The 18634-nt window shown below is 39.4% G+C and overlaps 1 protein-coding gene across 1 annotated transcript; it reads left to right on the top strand.

The window, feature by feature from the left end:
* The first annotated feature begins 6108 nt into the window (after positions 1-6108).
* LOC141250635 (uncharacterized) lies at positions 6109-16865 on the top strand. The gene is given in 15 exon segments (XM_073670055.1): positions 6109-6375; positions 6377-6410; positions 7265-8035; positions 8444-8560; positions 8713-8827; positions 9218-9590; positions 9883-10022; positions 10524-10641; positions 10739-10888; positions 15697-15760; positions 15855-16095; positions 16206-16356; positions 16549-16614; positions 16616-16662; positions 16664-16865. Coding segments are annotated over 15 exon segments (2856 nt in total).
* The last annotated feature ends 1769 nt before the right edge of the window (positions 16866-18634 follow it).

Genomic DNA, 18634 nt, shown 5'->3' with positions numbered 1-18634 from the left:
TTAAAAAAAGTGTAACATAATAAAACGTAACAATTTTTTAGTGACATATACTGCTCAGATGTTTAGTGACTTTTACCTTTCAGTATCTTTGCAGGCTTTGCCAGCTAAGACCCGGGTCATTGCCACCCCTTATCATGAAAGAGAAATGCCAAATTTGCCCCTCCCTTCCTCCAACTTCACTATAAATACATTGTTTTTCCAACATCAAACTCATCCCATAACACCTTCTCCCTTCTATATTTTGCACAATGTCTAATATTTCGAGAGTGTCTTTCAGGTATGGTGATGGTATGATGTTTCACTGTTACGATTATTGTAATAGTGATGACACCAAAATGCGTCTAGTTTCAACATGGAGCACTTCAACTATCGCCGAGTTAAGGTTTAGCGTTCTGCATACCGAGGTGAACTTTTGTTACGTGATGATAACTAGTTTCTGGTTAAGTAGATTATTAACACATTTAAGTATACAACAAGAAACAGAAGCGGAGTATGACTTTGATGACGATCACGGCGACGGTTTGGTTGGTCACACTCTCCTCTACATTTGGAACAACCCGAGATGCAAAAATCTGGAGTGGGATGTTATATCTCAAACTTGGAACGAGCATACCAGAATGGGGAAAGAAAAAGAGTCTTGAAGTTGAGGTTCAACATGCTAAAAGAAATATACACAAAATGGAGGATGTCTGAAAGGAATTATCCTGATCACCACCTTCATTCAGATGATGAAGAATGGTGGACAATAACATGTTCCCGGAATCTAAGAGATTCATGGAGCATTCGATGCATTTCAATACGGTTCACGTCCTAGATAATGTTCCACCCAATCTGATGGGATGAACGATAACTGTTTTCTAATGGGTGTATGTATGGTACTTTTGAGTCTTGTTTGTCGTCCACTATGCTTTCTTTAAATTTCTACATGTGTTGAAGTTTATGTATCCTGCCTATGTACTGTACTAATCTTATGTTGAAAAAGAATATCTCGGATGTAAAAGCGACATTCATTCGAGTATGAAATTTTAAATTAGGAAGATTATATAAGAGAGACGGTAAAAACCTCTTTCCAACCACAATGTCCACAAAATGCATCACAATTTATTACATGCATTTCTAAAAACCTATTTCCAACCACAATGTCCATAAAAAATGAAATCAGAGTCGTGTTTTCAATAAACAAAACGCCAAAATGGTTGTTGTCTTTCCAAATCAGAATTGTGTTTTCCAAAAAAACAATGTCAGAATAAAGTAACTCTCCAACCAAGAACTTGTATCCCGCCACCCGACTATGTATATCTCGCTTCGCATCTAAGTGAAGTCCGACAAAATTATCTCACCAACCACTAGTCCCATACACACAAAATATGGAAAACAACACATTGTTCTTCAAGGTCTCAACCGGTGGGAGTTTAGTACAGGGCCAACAAGGCTCGCACCTAACATACTGGTACGTGGGAGGTACAACACATGAGTGGGACACCGAAACGAGAAATTTTACAAATGTTTGGGCCTTGAAAGAGGTTGTTCGAAGGTTGTTTGGTGGAGATCCTGACATCAAGATCTTCTTCAAAGTGGTAAACGACGAAGGTCTGAGGCACCTCCGACCCCTTCAAACACATGAGGATGCATCAACGCTGGTGGAGATTGGTATGGCTGTCCCTTTCACCAAGGTATTTGTCATTCCAACGGCAGAAATGGCAATCCAGCTAGATCCGATTAGGCAACCGGAGTCCGAGGTTATCACCGGTTATTTCACGGATGACAGTGTCTACAACTGATACACAAGTGGTTGATCGCGACATGTCTACCGGAGATTGTGGTTGTCTCTTGTTATTGTAATACTTCATGCCTTATGTTTTCTAGATATTAGTATCGTCTTTTTAATCCACAATGCCGAAATGGTTGTTGTCTTTTGAAATCAGACGTGTCTTTCCATTAAATCTACCGAAGGTACAAAAACATGGTTGTTGGGTTTTTATTGAAGCTATGCTCTTGGAACCATTAGTTGGAAATATTTCAAAAATGGCGCGGTCAAAGTTGTCTTTTAAACACGGTTGTTACCAACGTCAAAATAAATTATCTCACCAACCATGAACACGTATCCGACCACCAGAATATATATATATATATCTCGTTGCCCATCTAAGTGAAGTACGACAAAATTAGTACTGTCTCTGTAATATTTTCTGGATATTCATTGTTGAACTTCATAACCATATTACGTAACAAATCTTTTCGGATTGTAACGCTCTATGCCTTATATTTTATGTTTTTTTATCGTATGATATTGGTCAGTGTTTGCATGTTTAGTGCACTATAAGATACATTTGGTAGTATGGCAGGATGAACAAAAATTATCCCAAAATTAAATGGATCCTGCTGGAAACTTTTTAAGTTATTTTAATGGTTAATAAACAATATTATCTCTCCACCCTTTTCTACCAATCTCAACATTGTGATATCTATAAAAAAACTGTACCATTCATAAGACAAATTGACTTCTATTACGTCTTCGTTTACATTTACAAACAATCATCGCTAGAAACAAGTTCATAAATACGCAAAACAACCTTCCCATCCCTTTCCATAGGCAAAATTACAAAATACAATTGGGTCTTCCACATCTAAAAACACCCAAATTTTCTGTCACTTCACCAGTGTGTCCTCCGACTGCAGCCCGGAAACACCTGTTATATGGATGACCAGTTAATCTGCATCTTGAACATCTCGTGTCACACGTCGGAATGATCCTTCCCACCTAGCCATGTATCTGTTCACCTTTGGTTTGCCAGGAGGTCTTTTAATGTTTGGTGTTAGGCATGCGACCTGGGAAATTTCTCTAGGAACTAACCACTGGGATATAGGGGGACGATGTGGATTGTTTCCTTGTATACATCCCTCAAGTAAGCGTTGCTATAAACATAGTGTGTAGGTTGACGCCCCTATCCTTGGACAATGCTATGGCATGAGCACATGGAATTCTGTCTCTTTGGAAGACTCAACATTGGCATGTTTTGTCTCGAAGATTGACTTCGTACTTGTTCATTCCATCTGTTACCAATGCTTCACACTCGCTCAGCCTTTAAACACTCATGGATAGATAATACACTTAACGGATCTTGCAATTTAGCAGTGATCTCATACTTTGATCACACCAAATGGAAGCGGGCTCCTGTCTCTCACAAAACCAGTTCCCATAGGTCTCAAGAAAGACTGAAATAGAGACAAGATTGTCCAAACCCACTCCTCCTGGAACAAATTGTTGATGCATTTAGAGTTATTTGTTGTCATGATGTTGTACCTATCAACCTCGAAATATGCTCTGACCCATTGATGAAGTGGGACTTAAGGCCTGCCTAACAGCTCCGGGAGAGGATCTATTCAGATGCTCGAGCTCAAAATTAAATTCATCGATGGTATATGCCTTCACAACATTGAACCACTGATCTTTCAACCTAGCATAAGTAATTACCTCCTTGGAGTTTTAGTACACATGGAAATCCAATAGCCATGGCTGGCGAGAGGATATACATTCTTCAGAGCTGCTTTAATGCCCAAGTGTCGATCATAAACAATTACCAAGTCTACGCTATCAGGCACGACACTGTTCTTCATCTTATTGAAGAAGTAGGACCAAGAGTCCTTTGACTCGGTGTCTACAACTGCGAATGAAATGGGGTAGATGTGAGAGTTACCATCCTAGGTAGTTGCAATAAGAAGGTGGCCCAGGTATTTTCCAGATAAGTGGGCCCCGTCTATGCTTATAACATGGTGTCAAAGTGAATACAGTAGTGTGTATCATTGAAGTTACCAATTATAAAGAAATTAAAACTCATCCTGCCACCATGAATAATACATCCTATACATAGTAAACTTCACTTACCTTTCTCAGCTGCGGCACGACCCTTATGCAACACCCAAGGACCAAAAGCAATACTTGAAAGTATTACCAGAATTCGTTATGACAAATGTGTGTGTCCCTGGATTGACATGTTTCAACACGTGCATTCAAGAGTGCAGTTGGAAGTAGTTGTCCTCTGGACTACCTCGTACGACATTCTCGGCCAACACTCTATCTCTACTGGCCTTGTGGTAGGTTGCATCCGCTCACATCTCCTTCATTACAACCATTATCTCCTTTGCCCTTCAGACCTTTCTTCCGACCCTTGTATCTGACAAGAACAAGAAAAGGAATTACCAACATTGTCTTTCCCCAAATAACCATAATAAACGGTGATCCTGTCACTACAATAAAATATACCTATCAACAACTACTTGCAAAATCACTTCCGCAGACGCATGCCTCATGTGATTGTGATCATACAACAAGTCACATCCTTTGTGCTTCGTTCCAGATATGGTTACATCATCATCCTCATCATGTGAAATACCTTCATCATCACTGCTTATTTCAACAACATGAGTTGTTTTAACTTTCTTACTAAACCAACTTCTGACACCTTGCCGATCATCATTAACCGATATCATGTCACCCTTCAAACTGGATCCTATGATATATCCTAGTTCATCATCATCTAACATTTGAATATAATTTTCATCTGAGATTACATTTTGCCTACTGGATGGTTCATAGAAAGAAGATTGTGTGGGCTCGGATGATAAAACAGGATGTGTTGAGTTTGTAGGAGCGCTCAAAGGCACATCGATCATCTCTTCATCGTATTTCAAGCAAGAAGATTTTCTGTTACTGAGGAATACAACGGTATAGGGAAAAAGTGATTCGCACATCTCGTTATATTCAAGAATACAAAAACATCCAAATCTTCCTTATCCGATATATAATACGGGGGTAAATAGGATTATCATGAGACAAATAACCAAGCTTCAATTCAAACTAGAGAGATTGACGTTGTTTTTATATGCAACCTTTTGTATTAGGGAATAAACAGAAATACAATCATTGATGAGAAAAGACTTTGAATTTGTGGAAGCAGCAGTTGAAGAGGCTTTGTACATCCACTTCTCCTTGAACATCACGAATTCATCCCTATTAATAACAGAAATCAGGTAAACCTTGCTCTTCTGTGTGTTGAAACATTACAAATACAAAAACTCCGTCAGTATGTTCACAAATTGCCACGCTAAATTGGGACTAAAACAAAGTACATTTACACAGAATAAAAGCTCACCCATAATATCTGCTTTGGATTTCTGAAAGGTGGTGGACGGTTAAACAGAAGCTAGAACTGCCATTGCTATGAACATGGCAGGATAAGAAGAACAGGAAAACACAACAAATGTTGCCTTTTCGGGATAAGTGATGGCCGGGATACAAGCTTGCAACACCAAATAAATGGAGGAAAGATGCTTTAGTTTTTTTGGAGGAAAATATAATAATACTACAATAATCAAGCTTGATACTTTGGCGGGAAGTAAACTGAGAGCCTACACACCATTACACTTCAAGCTGATGAATCTTAATGAGCTCTAATGAATCTTAATAAGCTTTGATTAGACATAAACTACAAATATAATAAATAAACCCTAAACAAGTACTTAAAAAACATTAAACAAAATACAATCAAGTACATGAATAATGAAAGGTTGCATCAAGGAACATTTTAATTTGAGTACCCTTATGAATTGCATTTTATTTTTGATTTTCTTTTTAATCCAAAATTTGTAATTTTTGTATGTTTAAAATTGAAGAAAAGATAAATAAAAATATTTGATGGATATAATGGTCTACAAATATTATTGTTACAATTTTTTCCTAAAATGGTATACTTTAGCAATGCACATTACTATTTTTGTATAGATACTACATATTCACGTTAAAATAAGTCATTAGCTTTTAAAAAAGGAAATCAATGTTTTGGACCCTTAATTTTCTTTCGCTCGATCGAGCCTCTCAAGTGTTAATGCACTACATTATCCACACCTAACAATAATTCAAATTTACTTAATTACAAGAAGGACCTACAACCGTTCACAACTTTGAACGTAGAAAAATAGTACTTGCAGTTGGAGAAAATTAGAAAAATCAATAATTAGGTTCACTTGTTAAGTCCTTCCTCGTGGCCATGCATAAAAACACCCTATAAATTAAAATATACTGACTCCTCTAACAACCCGGCAATAGCAATGACAAACCACATATATTCCAAAGAATCTTTCTTACTCTTAATTATCCTATCCTTGTTCACCTCGATCTTCTCCTTCGACACCCTTCAAATATCGAAATCTAAGAAGTCGAAGGCCATCGAGCTATGGACTTCTAAGAAGTCGGCATCGAACGTTATGAAGCCGCTCGTGAAGCTGCTGGATACAGGGAATTTGGTTGTTGTAGAGGCTAATAGTAACGGCGATTACATATGGCAGAGCTTTGATTATCCTACTGATACTCTCTTGGCCGTATCAGAAACTCGGATGGACTCGAAAGACAGGTACTTGGTGACTAGTTACAAAATTTTGTTATGAATATACAAAACTTGAGCTTACGAGTATTGGTCTCCACGCAAGCTATGTTGCATAGGTTAATTAGCATCGCCCAATCCTGTCTGAAGTATACAATTCCTTTTAGCTTAAGAGAGTAAGAGTTTCGGGATCTAACTATATATGTTTTATGCATTTTGGCAACTTATTTAAGCAATTTGACAACGTATTTTTGTTTATATTAATGGTGTGTTAATTTTACGTAAGAGTAATTGGTAGCTGATAATATTTTTGTGTTAATATGTGAAACATAAAGAATGGTAATCGAGTCTCAAAATCATTTTTCTTAATTTTTGCTGATATATTTACATGGATAAAGAGTATTTAGAGCTTTATTATGAGTTCAAGTGCGCATTGTTTTATAATTTATTTACAATTGTTTTTTTTCATGTTTAAGAAAGTAAAAAACAGTATAGTTACATACATCTAGAAAGAGGACTATGGCCTTGCAATAGTTTTATTAATATGACCGAGCCGAGTATGCCTAAAAAAAGACTACATAATCTGAAATAAGAAATTGGTAAACAAAAGAATGACTCGTGATTATATAGACAAAGTGAATCCCTCAAACTTATAACATCTAGCCTCCAAACAGTCGACCGTTTTAGTTCACAGTCGTCCTGATATGCTCTATTTTGAACCCACGAAACTCCTAATTTGTGGAGTACACCCAAATAACATACCCTAAGAATATTAAGCTATATATAGACATGCATATATAAGATTTAGTATACTCTTAGTTGCACCTATATGCATAACTCACCTTTTTGATTTTAATCTCAATATTAATGCTTCGTAAACGTAGGAATTGACCGTAGACTAGTTTCATGGAAGGACACAAGTGATCCATCATCGGGCAACTACTTGCTCAACGTAACCCACACAGGGGACCCAGAGTTGTTCATGAACGACGGCTCAAAAACCATATACCGATCCGGACCATTCATGGGCCAAAGTTTAAGTGGGATACCAGCAATGAAGCCCAAAACGGGTCTAAACTTCACCTTATCCGACACTGAAGACGAGGTTTATTACATGTTCACCCTAATAAACCTGTCTATTATATCGCGTATGGTGGTGGGATCAGACGGCATATTGTATAGGTACACGTGGGTACCAGAATACAATCATTGGACCTCGTTCTGGACACATCCAGAGGTGCCATGTGACAAGTACATGTCATGTGGGCCCTACGGAGTGTGTGATGGCAGTAAGCTTTTTGACTGTGTGTGCTCGCACGGTTTCGTCCCTAGAGATAGCTCCGCTGTGAACCTAAGGGATGGGACCGCAGGGTGTGTGAGAATGACAAGGTTGGAGTGTGAAACAGACGGGTTCAAGGTGATGAAAAACATGAAGTTGCCGATGAGTGTGGCCGCCACTGTCGACTTAGGGAAAGAGTTGGATGACTGTGAGCGCGCTTATAAAAAGGACTGTAATTGCACCGCGTACGCGAATGCATATGTGGTTGACGATGTAAGGAGTGGGTGTGTCATGTGGACCGGAGATCTATTGGATATGAGAACCTTTGACGAGGGTGGTGACTATTTATACATTCGTCTTGCATCTACTAATCTAGGTATATTGATATTCTTCAATGTTTTTTTAGCACGAGTCGACAATTCTCCTAGAAAATATTATAACATCTTATAAGTTATGACTACAACCTTTTTTAATTTAGAGACACTAATTAGAAAAATTGTATGAGTCGTAGCTTAAGTATGTACATGGTGGTCAATTGCATGCATATGGTAGCCTTTTTTTATCGGAGGAAACGGCTTATAATATAAATGGTACTGCTTGATACAGATTAAATATGTAAATAATTGAAAAAAGACCTTAATGAAAAATAGTGCTAAAGTCAACAAAGAGGATCGGGGAATTTTTATCTAGTTTCACATATATGTTACTATTGGCAGAAAAGGCAAAGGCAATGAACCGATATCCATTCTCCACGCACTTAACCTCATACTTTTTTTTTTCCTAGCGACAGCCGAAGCGACGGCAGCCCCAGGCACAAAAACAGGAACTCCTACACCCGTGAAGGGGGAAACGCCAGTAACATTCAAACAGACGTCTTTCCCATTGTCCCAACAATGGACCAGTAAATCAGCAGGACGAAGATCCCTTCCCTCCTCCGATAAGAACCCCATAGGCACTTCTTTCTGCACGAAGACACCCGCCTGAGAGCAAATATCCACTAAAACATCACGGACCAAGTTGTGCCGAAACTTGAGCCCAACATCATTGCCACAGTGTACCGCATGGTTACCAAAACGATCCAAGACACAAGAGGAGCAGCTAGGACATGTAGAACCGTCCGGGAAAATAGGGATCGCAAGACGATACTGAAGAACACACCTGAATTGTCGTGGGTGCATTGTAAGGCCAAGACCGGAGATGGGAATAGTGTGTAGAAAGTCCAAGGAATGGGCCGACCGGTTGCTGATGAGGACAGCTTTCTCACGCGCAGTAGGGTTGAAGCAAGACACCAACTTCTTCTCTACCATATCGAAGTACTCTATAGCCAATTGTTTCATAAGAGGGGGGGCTGATACATCACGGCAAAGAACAAGGGGGTCAAAATCACACACATCCCTAAAGCTGCTCAAGGCAAGCTCATACGCTGGTCCAGGAGCACTAATACCACTGGGGCGAAGTAAGCGGTTCTGGAGGTCAAGAGACTGAAGACGTGAGGCGACAAATGCATAATGGGCCGAGTCATGAGCAGTATAGACCCCAAACCCACCCAACCTAAAAGGCAAAGTAGCACATCTCCATTGCCAATCACCAAAACCTCCGGCACCTGCTACAATGATATCCTGAAGCGCCTTCCTCAAACCAAGATCAAAGGTACGATGAGCGGAACCAAGCAAAAGCGGTGGACATGTCCGGAGGGAGAAATACAACCTTCCAACTCCAACACAACTACGGAGAAGAAGGAGGCTCGATTGTGGGTCATCGAGCTTAGCCACAGCTTCCATCAACCTTACCGCTTTGGAGACCCTATCCTCAATCAAGCGACTACAGAAGCCGACATCCAGACTAACAGGCCCCCCCAGAAGCTTGACCCCATCCACCGGACGAGCCAAGTCAAGAGGAAAAAGAGAAGGATCGAGACTCCTCGGATCAGGGTTGGGCCAAAAAAGCTCGGTTTTGACGACATTGAGATGCAAGCCTAAAGAAGGCCCCTCCCTGATAATCAACTGAAGTGCATCAGAAACCACACCTGAATCACCAATAAGAGTGCCATCATCCAGATACCAAGCCATAAGATCTAGTTTGCACCTCTCATTGATCAGATGAACGAGAGGATGCAAGGTGAGCGCAAAAAGCAACGGACCTAAAGGATCCCCTTGTTGAACACCTTGACACGACCATAAAACAGAATCCCCGTAATATAACCTGGCCGGGTGTGCATAACAGAATTCAACCCAAGGAGATAAAGATGGAAAACGGTTGCGAACCTCAAGAAGTATGGCACCACGATCTAACAAATTAAAGGCATTCTTGAAGCATGGAAAACGGTTACTATTTAATTTGCAAGTTCTGAATTACCTTGATAGGTACTAACAAGGCAAAGAAAGTTAAAATTGGCATCGCTGTCTCGGTTGCGACACTTCTCGTGGCAATTGCGGTCTACTTTGCATGGAAGGCGAATAGTAAACCAAACGATCAGAGCGGTATGCATTCTTATTGGTCTGATCAATCTAGATTTATAGTACTACTTTGAGGAATTGATTATACACACAAATTATACAAAATTCTAACTTTACTTATCATAAACTATATATTATTGCCTTTTGGTCAAGTACTAACACTTGCACCATATATGTCGCATGCTAAACCAAAATGTTCAATAGTATGAGAATGGTAGTTTGCTTATGTTTAAAGTTTGAGCTCGGTGTGGCTCGAACGTTAAACAAGAGTAGAAATCCTAAAAAGAAAAGTTGTTTACTAATAGAGATTATTTCGCCCTAATTTATCACAGTATTGAGATTAGGAACTAGACGTGATTTGCAATTGAAAGGGACAATTACTTGGAACAAAGATTTGTTGCTTTACAGCAACGACGAAGATGATTTGGAACTTCCGATGTATAATTTTAAGGCTCTAGTAGCAGTCACCAACAATTTCTCCGATGAGAATAAGCTTGGACAAGGTGGTTTTGGATCCGTTTTTAAGGTGTGGTTTTGTTTAATTGAACTTCTTCATATAAACTAACGTATTGAAGTTGAAACTAAACTTGATATACATGTGTGCACTATATATATGTGTGCAGGGTCTTTTGAATGAAGTCCAAGAGATAGCCATTAAGAGGTTGTCAAAAGAGTCTATACAAGGCCTTGACGAGTTCAAAAATGAGGTGAATCTAATTGCCAAACTTCAACATAGAAATCTCGTCAGATTGCTTGGATATTGTATTGCGAAAGTGTTGATTTCAGAGAGCAAACTGATGCAAAACTTGATACTTCATTCATTGACAGCAAACTGCACATATAGTGCTTACACACACGATTGTAGATACTGCTCAACAACTACCTACAAATCAGGAAATGAAAAATGGACTAAATGCTAAACTGAATCAGCTAAAGACTAGGACTTCCTAATACATAGCTGACTGACTCGATAAATAGAAGACTTAACTGAAATAACTAACTTAATCTTCAAATAGAAACTAACATTTCCTCCCCTAAACTCAAATTGCATCAACTTTGAGTTTATAACAACAAGAATACCCTACTTCAGCCACTTAATCCTTCCTTGAGCACTTCTGCTGAATCAATCATTCCAAGACCAGCTCTCAGATTCTCATAAGTCTCTAATTTCACAGCTTTAGTCATTATATCTGCAATCTGAGAACTTGACACACAATGCTCCAGTTTAATAATACCTTCATTCACCAGATCTCTTAGGAAGTGAAAACGCACATCTATGTGCTTGCTTCTACCATGTAGGACAGGGTTCTTTGACAGCTTGATTGTGGAGCTGTTATCACACAGAATCAAGGTTGCTCCATCATTGCTTTTCTTCCAGCCCATCTCTTCTAATATTCTCCTTAGCCAGATGCATTGTGCAGCACAAGCTGCAGCAGCAATAAACTCTGCCTCTGTGGTTGATAAGGTGACAACAGGTTGCTTCTTAGATGCCCAAGCCACAGCTCCTCCTGCCAAGAAGAACACATATCCAGAGGTACTCTTTCTGTCATCCAAGTCCCCTGCATAGTCACTGTCAGTGTAGCCCATCAATTCCTTGTTCTTCTGCTCTTTTCCATACAGAATGCCATATCCAAGAGTTCCTTTCAGATATCTAAGAACTCTCTTAGCTGCAAGCATGTGACATCTCTTAGGCTGAGCCATAAACCTACTGAGAAGACACACAACAAACATAATGTCTGGTCTTGTTGCTGTCAAGTATAGGAGACTCCCTATGAGCTGTTTGTACTGAGTTCCATCAACTACTACACCATCACCCTCAAGTGTGAGCTTTTCTGCAAGAACTATAGGATTTCTCACAGGATTACATTCTTGCAGCCCAAACTTCTCCAACATTTCTTTGGCATACTTCTGCTGACAAATAAAAATGCCACCTCCTTCTAGCTGTGATACTTCAACTCCTAAGAAGTATCTCATCCTGCCCAAGTCAGTCATTTCAAACTGTTTTTTCATGCTTTCCTTGAACTCTCTGAGCATTACAGTACTACTGCTCACATACATCAAGTCATCTACATACAAGCTGAATGTCACCTTTCTTTCTTAGCACAAATAGAGTGGCCTCATGTGGACATCTGATAAATCCATGCTCCATGAAATAGGCCTCAATCTTTGAGTACCACGCCCTGGGTGCTTGCTTCAAGCCATACAGTGCTTTTTTCAACTTGTACACTTTGTCTTCCTCCCCTGAGCTTACAAAACCTTGAGGTTGACACACATAAACTTCTTCTGTAAGCTCACCATGCAAGAAAGCACTCTTGACATCTAATTGAAACACTTGCCAACCATTGAAAGCTGCTACTGCAATCATAACTCTGATGGTGTCCCATCTGGCTACTGGAGCAAAGACCTCAGTATAATCTATCCCATATTGCTGAGCATAGCCCTTAGCTACTAGCCTAGCTTTGAGCTTGTCCACCTTTCCATGCTCATTTAGCTTGGTTTTGAAAATCCATTTGACTCCTATTGGAGTCACACCAGTAGGTAGAGATGTCAATTCCCATGTATTATTTCTTTGAATTGCATCTATTTCAGCCTTCATGGCCTCCTTCCAGTTCTCTGATTTCTCAGCCTCTTCAAAGCTCACTGGATCAAGATTGTCAATTTGCAAAGCAAAGTGATCATCTGGTGTAACCATAACACTTCCCATCTCATAGTCACTATGCCACACTGGTTTGTTTCTTGCTCTTGGTCCCAATTCAGTGACAACAGAGCTCTCTTCTTCAACAGTTTGAGGTTGATCTGAGGATGGTTCATTGCTGTCATTCTGTTCTGCAGTGACTTGACTGATGCCAGAGTCTTCACCTTCATTCCTCCCCTCATCTTCTTCATCAGAATCCTCTATATCTTGCTGAAATCCATCCCAGAAGAAAGCTGAATTTTGGTGACTTGAAGACTCCCAATCCCAACCTTTACTTTCATCAAAGGTTACATCTCTGCTTATAAGAATCTTCTTGGAGGAGGGCTCATAAATTCTGAAAGCTTTGGACTCTGAAGCAATGCCAAGAAACACTCATTTGACAGACTTATCATCCAGTTTCTTTCTTTTCTGGTCTGCAACATGCACATAACTGACAGATCCAAACACTCTCAAGTTGTCAACTGAGGGAGCTAGTCCACTCCATAGTTCTTGTGGAGTCTTCTCTCCATTGATTGCAGTTGGACTTCTATTAAGGACATAAGCTGCCCAAGCAACTGCTTCACACCAGAACTTGCTTGGCATTCCTGTATCAGACAGCATGCACCTTACCTTGTCCATAATAGTTCTGTTCTTCCTCTCTGCAATGCCATTTTGCTGAGGAGTTAAGGCAGTTGTCAATTGCCTCCTAATTCCCTCCTTTGTCACACCATTCTTTGAACTCTGTGGAGAGGAACTCCCCCCCCCTGTCTGTTCTGAAGCTCACAAGGGAATTGCCACATTCTTTCTCATGTCTTAGCTTATACACTTTGAACACCTCAAAAGCTTCATCCTTTGAGCTCAGAAAGTAGATCCACAATTTTCTACTATAATCATCAATCAGAGTAAAGGCATACCTCTTTCCACTAGGGGAAGTTGGTGTGATAGGTCCACACAAATCACCATGAACCAGTTGCAGTGCCTTCTTTGCTTGCCATTGACTCTTCTTTGGGAAGGGTCTTCTGTGCTGTTTCCCCATGATGCAGACTGAGCAAATCTCCTTTTCCTCCATGTTTATAAGAGGCAATCCTTCTACCATGCTTGCCTTTTTCAGCTTCTGCAAGCCCTTCATGTGGAGATGCCCAAAACGCCTGTGCCATAAGGCTGATTCTTCCTTCTTTCCTTGTGTGATGTTTAGACAGTTGCCATTCATTTCACCAGTTTCAGCACCCGTCTTTGAGTACAAGATAAACATCCTGTTAGTTTTCATCTTAGATGAGAATAAGAACTCAGATCTTTCATTGAAGATCTTGCAAACTCCTTGCTTGATGAGAAATATCAGCCCTTTCTCTTGTAGTTGACCAATGTTGAAGAGATTATTTGTTAGCCCTGGGACATAGAAAACTTCCTACACAGTTAAAGCTTTATGACCAACTCTAAGTCTTATACTTCCTCTTCCTTCCACTTGCAACTTCATCCCATTTCCCAGCTTCACACTGCAAGTGAATGATCTGTCAAGGTTGATGAACCACTTCATGTCACCACTCATGTGGTTGCTGCACCCACTGTCAAGATACCACCATTGCTCTTGACTCTCCTCAGGTTTCTGGAAAACCATCAAGGCATGGCTAGGTTCTTCTTCTGGCTTCTCAGTGAGTTCATTTGGTGGTAATTCTTCAATGTTTGCCATCAGGAGCATCTCATCTTGTCCTGAGACTCGACCTTCAACATAGTGTGCTTGAGAGGATAGCTCTGGACACTCCACCTTATAGTGTCCAAGCTTGTGACAGTTGAAGCACTCAACTGTCTCTTTACTCCATCCACGACCCCTTCCTCTTCCTCTTCCTGGTGATCTTCCCCTCCCTCTTCCTCTATAGCTATCATAGCCAACATTCAGCACTTGTTCCTCAGAAGAGTTCTTCTTGTTGAACTTCTGCTCATGAACTAGAAGGGAGCTTTGCAACTGATCAACAGTGAGGGTGTCAATGTCCTTGGACTCTTCAATCGAGCACAATACATAGTTGAACCTCTCAGTGAGAGTTCTAAGGATTTTCTCTACAATTGCAACCTCAGTGATAGTGTCACCACAGTTCCTCATAGCATTGGACACTATCATAACCCTTCCAAAATAATCATTGACAGATTCTCCATCATTCATCTGTAATACCTCGAATTCCCTTCTAAGCCCTTGCAGTTGAGCCCTTTTGACTCTGGCGCTCCCCTGGAATTTGGTCTTCATTGAGTCCCACAACTCCTTGGCAGTGGACTTCTGTGTGATGGTTTTGAGAACCGTCTTGTCAATGCTGGCAAACAGGTAATTCAACGCCTTGAAATCCTTTAGCTTTGCCTCCTCTAATGCCTTGTTTTGTTCTGGAGTCAGTTTCTCCATTGACGCCAAATCCTTGAAGCCTTGATTCACCACTTGCCAGTACTCCTTCGATCTCAGGAGATTTTCCATCAATAAACTCCAGTGATCGTAGTCCCCATCGAAGTTTGGAATGCAGGCCTTGGTAAAGTTTGAATTTGAGTCCGTCATGATTTCACTCCTGTGTTTCCTCACTTCAAACAAGATAGATCTTGTTTGTATCTCTCTTTGTGATTCCCAAACCAAGGTAATCACGGATCTGATCAAAAGTTTTGTGTGGCTCTGATACCAAATGTTGATTTCAGAGAGCAAACTGATGCAAAACTTGATACTTCATTCATTGACAGCAAACTGCACATATAGTGCTTACACACACGATTGTAGAAACTGCTCAACAACTACCTACAAATCAGGAAATGAAAAATGGATTAAATGCTAAACTGAATCAGCTAAAGACTAGGACTTCCTAATACATAGCTGACTGACTCGATAAATAGAAGACTTAACTGAAATAACTAACTTAATCTTCAAATAGAAACTAACAGAAAGAAGAGAAGATGCTTATTTACGAGTATTTGCGCAATCGCAACCTTGATTTTATATTGTTTGGTAAGGCCTTTAGAAGATTAGTATTCATTCAACGATATATCCTTGCATTGTCAAATAATATATCTGTCATCCACTTTTTTGAAATATCTTATAGATAGAGAAAGGAGCTCGATACTCGATTGGAAAAGGCGGTTCAACATCATATGTGGGGTGGCTAGAGGGCTTGTGTATCTTCACCACGACTCAAGACTTTGGATAATACATAGAGACCTCAAAGCAAGTAACATCTTGTTGGACGAACACATGAATCCTAAAATATCAGATTTTGGCATGGCAAGAATTTTCAGGGGAGATGAAACAGAAACCAACGATACTAGAAGAGTAGTCGGAACATAGTGAGTAACATTTAACTTCATAATGAAACTCTTTATCACCTTATGAATGTTTGATATAACTCATAAATTGGTCCATTTTCTTGGAAAACTTATGTATCTATATATCACAGCGGTTATATGTCTCCAGAATATGCAATGAATGGTGTTTTCTCAATAAAGTCCGACGTCTTTAGTTTTGGAGTGCTCATGTTAGAGATAGTGACGGGAAAGAGGACACGATCTTTTCATAGCTCACGTCAACACCTTAACCTTCTTGGATATGTAAGTATGAAAAATTGCTTCTTTTCCTATAGAAATTACTCATGCGGAAAACTTCGTGACATTTTATGTAATAATACTATTGGAATTTTGAGTCAACTTGACAACTTAAATGAGTGGACATCAAAGCCTAATGCATATCTATCTATAGACATGAATGCATGCAATTTAACAAATGTAATCGTAATGATTTAGGTATGGAAGATGTGGGAAGAAGACAAAGGAGTAGAAGTTATAGACCCCTCTATAAAAGATTCATATATATCAATTATATGAGGTGCTCAAGTGCATTCAAGTCGGGCTACTATGTGCAAGCAGAACCAAATGAGAGACCTATGATGTCATTAGTTGTTCAAATGCTAAGTAGTGAAACTACAAATTTACCTCGGCCAACCCTTCCAAGTTTTTACTTGGGCTGGAATCCTGTGAATGAAACTTATTGGAACTTGAGTGAGCTAGATCAATCCATCAGTATTAATCAAGTAAGCATAACAATGTTCGATGGAAGGTAAACCTATTTGATGTAGTGTTTTATATTCGTTTTCTCTAAATTGATTGGGCATGAAACTTTCATCTTTTATGGATGAATTTCGATGTTGCTTCTTCAAAAATAATATGAGTCGATCTATATACCAATTTGGTTTAATTTGTAAACGAGAGAATGTAATAATCACTTTCTTTTACTTATTACTTTTATTAACTCGGAAATATATCAGTGATCTTAATTTTATATATACCTTATAATTTCTTAAGTATAAAAGAAGAAAAGAGGTTTAAACACAGAAAATATAGTTTCATTACTAGTAAGGCAAACGTTTCAGATGCCAATGTTTTTATCTGTGAAACTTTGTTTCACCGGTTCAAGATCAAAATGAGAATCAAACACAAGCGATCTGTTAACAAGGTTCGGATTAAATCCTACATCCCCATGGTCTCCAGATGCGGACCAAATCCACTAAGTAATCAGTCAAAGGTAAAAGAGGGCAATATAAGTTCAGTAACAATACAGATCAGACAAGCAAGAACGAAAACAAAACAGAGAGAAGACTTCCTACCAATGTCGAAAGAGTGAAGCTTCAACACCCTTCACCAGAGAAATCTTCAAGCCACCTCCGCTAACCAATGAATTAGAGATCTCCACCATCAAAAGAAGGTCACAACCTTCCGAATCTATAAGGAAGAAAAGAGCCTTTGCTTCTACAGAAGAATCCAACTCAACCACCGCGAGTGGACGACAAACAATATGGAAACCCTAGAACTCTCAAGGACATAGCTCTATTTTCGTGTAGTGAACAGTGATTGGGTGAGGTGAGAGACAAAAGCTAAAGCTTTTGCTTATATACGCAAGTCGCCGACTAACAACACTTGAAGCTCTAAATTAAGCAACCAAATCCGGGTCGAGCACTATACTAACCAGACAACACTATAATTGGGCCTCTCTCCTGTTGGACTCATTGGCCCAAATAAATAATATAAGCTTATCATCATATCTTCCATTACATAATTACATATACTTAGAAAATCAATATTTCCTTACAATATGCCCTCCTCTTTCGTGAGTATTACAATACATAAACTCAAGTTGTAAGAACAATCCATCACTATGATAGGAGTGGATTTTGGCTACCTGAACCATCATTGACCAGTCTTCCAAGGCTAAGGCACATCCCACAGATGCAAATAGTCCATTGAAAAAATTGAATTTATCAGCAGTAATTAGCTTTGTGCCAAAATAAGCTGGGTTTTCATCCCATTTTACTTTACAAATAATAAGTTGTTTTCTTTCTACCAGATCATGAATAAAGTGGTGTCTTACATCTATGTTCTTGGATCTTTCATGGTACACTGGGTCCTTGCACAAGTGTAAGACACTTTGACTATCCATAAACAAAGTAGGAATACAACTTTCAGATTGAATTTCATTTAATATACTCAACTTCAGTGGAAGATAAATCCATAACATGCTGTTGTTGTGACTTCCATGATATGTAATTACCATCTCATGTAAAGAAATAAGATGTGGTAGATTTCCTAGTATCTTTATTACTAGCATAGTCAGAATCTACAAACCCTATTAGTTCCCTGTTATTAGAGTACTCACTGTATGCAAGACCTAAGCTCTTAGTTCCACGTATGTATCTCAAAGCATATTTCATTGCATTCCAGTGTGCTTCACTCGAGTTAGACATGAACCGGCTTAGCACATATGTATCTTGAAGCATATGTCATTGCATTCGAGTGTCCTTTTGAGATAACCACGTCTGTTATTTCTTTTTATTCC

The sequence above is a fragment of the Phyllobates terribilis genome, unplaced genomic scaffold, assembly GCF_046119375.1.
Source record: "Phyllobates terribilis strain yellow unplaced genomic scaffold, ASM4611937v1 Scaffold_6023__1_contigs__length_47401, whole genome shotgun sequence".
In the NCBI taxonomy this organism is placed as follows: domain Eukaryota; kingdom Metazoa; phylum Chordata; class Amphibia; order Anura; family Dendrobatidae; genus Phyllobates; species Phyllobates terribilis.
This window is presented reverse-complemented; position numbering and strand designations above follow the sequence as displayed.